General features: G+C 43.7%; 1 protein-coding gene across 1 annotated transcript in view; it reads left to right on the top strand.

Annotated features, from left to right (window-relative positions):
- Positions 1-778: 778 nt before the first annotated feature.
- Positions 779-2,748, top strand: part of tn (tripartite motif containing protein thin) — a gene marked incomplete in the record, with an annotated part of 7,945 nt that continues 5,975 nt past the window's right edge. Inside the window, 5 exon segments of the mRNA XM_011309458.1 lie at positions 779-1,022; positions 1,475-1,659; positions 1,726-1,959; positions 2,020-2,369; positions 2,425-2,700. Coding sequence (XP_011307760.1) covers positions 1,480-1,659; positions 1,726-1,959; positions 2,020-2,369; positions 2,425-2,700 — 1,040 coding nt within the window.

A 2,748-nucleotide genomic window follows, 5' to 3' on the forward strand; every position in this document is an offset into this window, starting at 1 on the left:
TTATCCCAGAGGAAAAAATTAATTGTGCAGTATTTTAATGAATTGCATACCTGAAACTCACACGTGTGACTGATATAGTACTTGTAATTTGCTGCGAATATAAATCCGACGATTCATGATCTAATATGGCGACAGTGTCGAATTACTCATGCGGCTACTCATCGGATGCTTGCTTTGAATAAATATAGTTTCGCTTTTACCCTGTAATTAATGCCTTTGTTAATAATCAGCCAAGTTCTTTGTCCCGGTCTATATTTATTTGACGATTTCGTTCTCCAATTTCCCATGGAGATGACGCGAAATCCAAAAAACACGGACATCACCTCTCAATAAATCGCGCAGGCGCGTGGGAAAATCAAAAATAATACATTATCAACAATATTTTCAAGATGAACTTGACACTATTTTTAACGTTTCAATGTTCTTCAAATTTCAAATCCGCGGTCTCACGCCAAATCGCGAAATTCGCGTGCGATTTTTGCGATGAAAAATTTTGAAAATATATTTATTATTTATTCCCAGTCCCCAACACCTGGAAGATTGATTGGAGATGATTAGATTGATTAAAGCCCAATTATTGGTATGCTAAGCTGAAAGAATATTTTTAAAAACTTGGGGATAATGTCGCGATGAGCGTCACGAGTCATGGAGACTTGCTAGCGCTATTCTAAGAGTGCGATGACGTTCAAAATAAGTTACTGGAGGATGGAAGGTAGCCGAAATCTAAGTATAGAAACTCTTGTGCGTCGGTCACCGTCTTGAAATTCGAAGTGCTTCGGCATTAGTATATCCGGCATCGGGACCACGCGATACATTTTCCATTGATTCAATCGTCAATCCGTGATTATCAACCGCAACTTTCCCATTACACGAAAACTTTCATATCCAAAACCGATATTCGGTTTCACTCTTGTTTATAGACCAGTGCAAATCCATTTTTCCTCCACTAGTCGGACTTTGACCACCGGAGAGTAAAACCGCTAGTATTTTGCACGGATTCTGCTATATCGAGTGCATAAAACGTACGTAAAATAAACCCAGTCATTCTTTACTCACCAATTTTCCCCGTTGCTCATCTTTTCTTTCTTCCGCGCTCGTCCTCTGGGTTTTGCGCGCTCAAAACCGTGAAGAAAGTACTAGAGTGGGGATGCAGTGCAGCGGCTTGGGGAGTGCTGGGTGGGGATGATGAATTTGTCGTAAAGGGAAGAGCAGAAATAATACTGAAAGAACAGAATATCTTAATCACTGTTTGGTATCTTGTGCGGGAAATTCTCTGAATTTCCACCGAGGGCTATCCATCCGGTTGCGCACTAAACAAAAGATTTTGTTTGAGTACTCGGAGAGTTGCGCCGACTCGTACGATAGATTCAGGAGTAAATTCAGGACTAAGAACCGGGACCTGAGAAGATTTCCAATGATTTTTTCCGTTTTATCTGTGAATTTTATTTAAATGGTGATGTCTTTGTGATTGCAGGCAGCATGGAGCAGTTTGAACAACTGCTGACATGCGCGATATGTCTTGATCGATATAGAAATCCAAAGTTACTACCATGCCAGCACAGCTTTTGCATGGAACCATGTATGGACGGCCTGATCGATTATGTCCGTCGTCAGGTCAAGTGTCCAGAATGTCGCGCCGAGCATCGCATACCCTATCAGGTAACTAATCTTTTCCACCATGTTTAAAATCCTAAAAGATTGAGTCATCAGTAACTATCTTTTCAGGGTGTGCAGGCATTTCCCACAAACGTGACACTGCAACGCTTCCTGGAGCTCCACATAGAGATCACAGGAGAGCTACCGGATCCAACAAGCGGTCAAACAATGGAGCGCTGTGGTGTCTGCTCCGAGAAAAGTTACTGTTCACTGTGTGTACACTGTGATAAAAAATGTTGCCCAGAATGCAAGGACGCGCACATGGACATTCTACGACGCGAAATAACGCGTATAAATTCACAGGTAGATCCTCTTCTTGAATCTTTGGTCTCCGGTCTTTGAACTTTGTGTAAAAATCGACAGGTGAGGAGAGGACTCCATCGATTACAAGATGCTCTTGCTCTTGTGGAGAAGAATACCCTGGGTTTGCAAACAAATTGCGCCTCGGTAGCTGAGGAAGTCGACGAGATCTACAGACGACTCAGCAAGGCCCTTAAAGATCGCACCGAATACCTGCGGAACGAGATCGAGCGTTACTCAGGTACAGAACTCCGAGGCTTGATCCAGCTTAAGGAGAATCTCGAGCTCGAAATTGCGAACATTCAGAGCAACTGCGATCTCGCGGACGCTCACATCAATGAGAATGTCGCCTGGGACGATGCGGAGCTTCTGGATACCAAAGAACTGTTCCTCCGCACTGTCGAGTTCATCAGGTACTTGGAAGATTTTAATTATCGACTTGAATGCTCTAACTGAACTCATTTGCAGGAATTTTGAGTATGAAGCTGGTGATTACGGGCGTCGCGTTCGATTCGTCATGCCGCACGAGCCCAATCAGCTGGTGCTCCACGTCGCTGGTTATGGAGAACTGAATATCAAACACGAAACCGGTAGTAATTCACACCTGGGATCAGGAACTTCACTGGCTCCACCTGGAAGTTCGCCGGGTTTGATGAGAAGCAAAAGTGATCATCGTCTTGCTTCTCAATATCGCCAGCAGGAGGAGGATCGACTTGCCAGGAATCGATACGTCCCTGATTACGAGTAATGAATATTAAATATCTCACAATCTGACGCATATTCGCCCGACGG

The sequence above is a fragment of the Fopius arisanus genome, unplaced genomic scaffold, assembly GCF_000806365.1.
Source record: "Fopius arisanus strain USDA-PBARC FA_bdor unplaced genomic scaffold, ASM80636v1 scaffold00067, whole genome shotgun sequence".
NCBI classification, from domain to species: Eukaryota; Metazoa; Arthropoda; class Insecta; order Hymenoptera; family Braconidae; genus Fopius; species Fopius arisanus.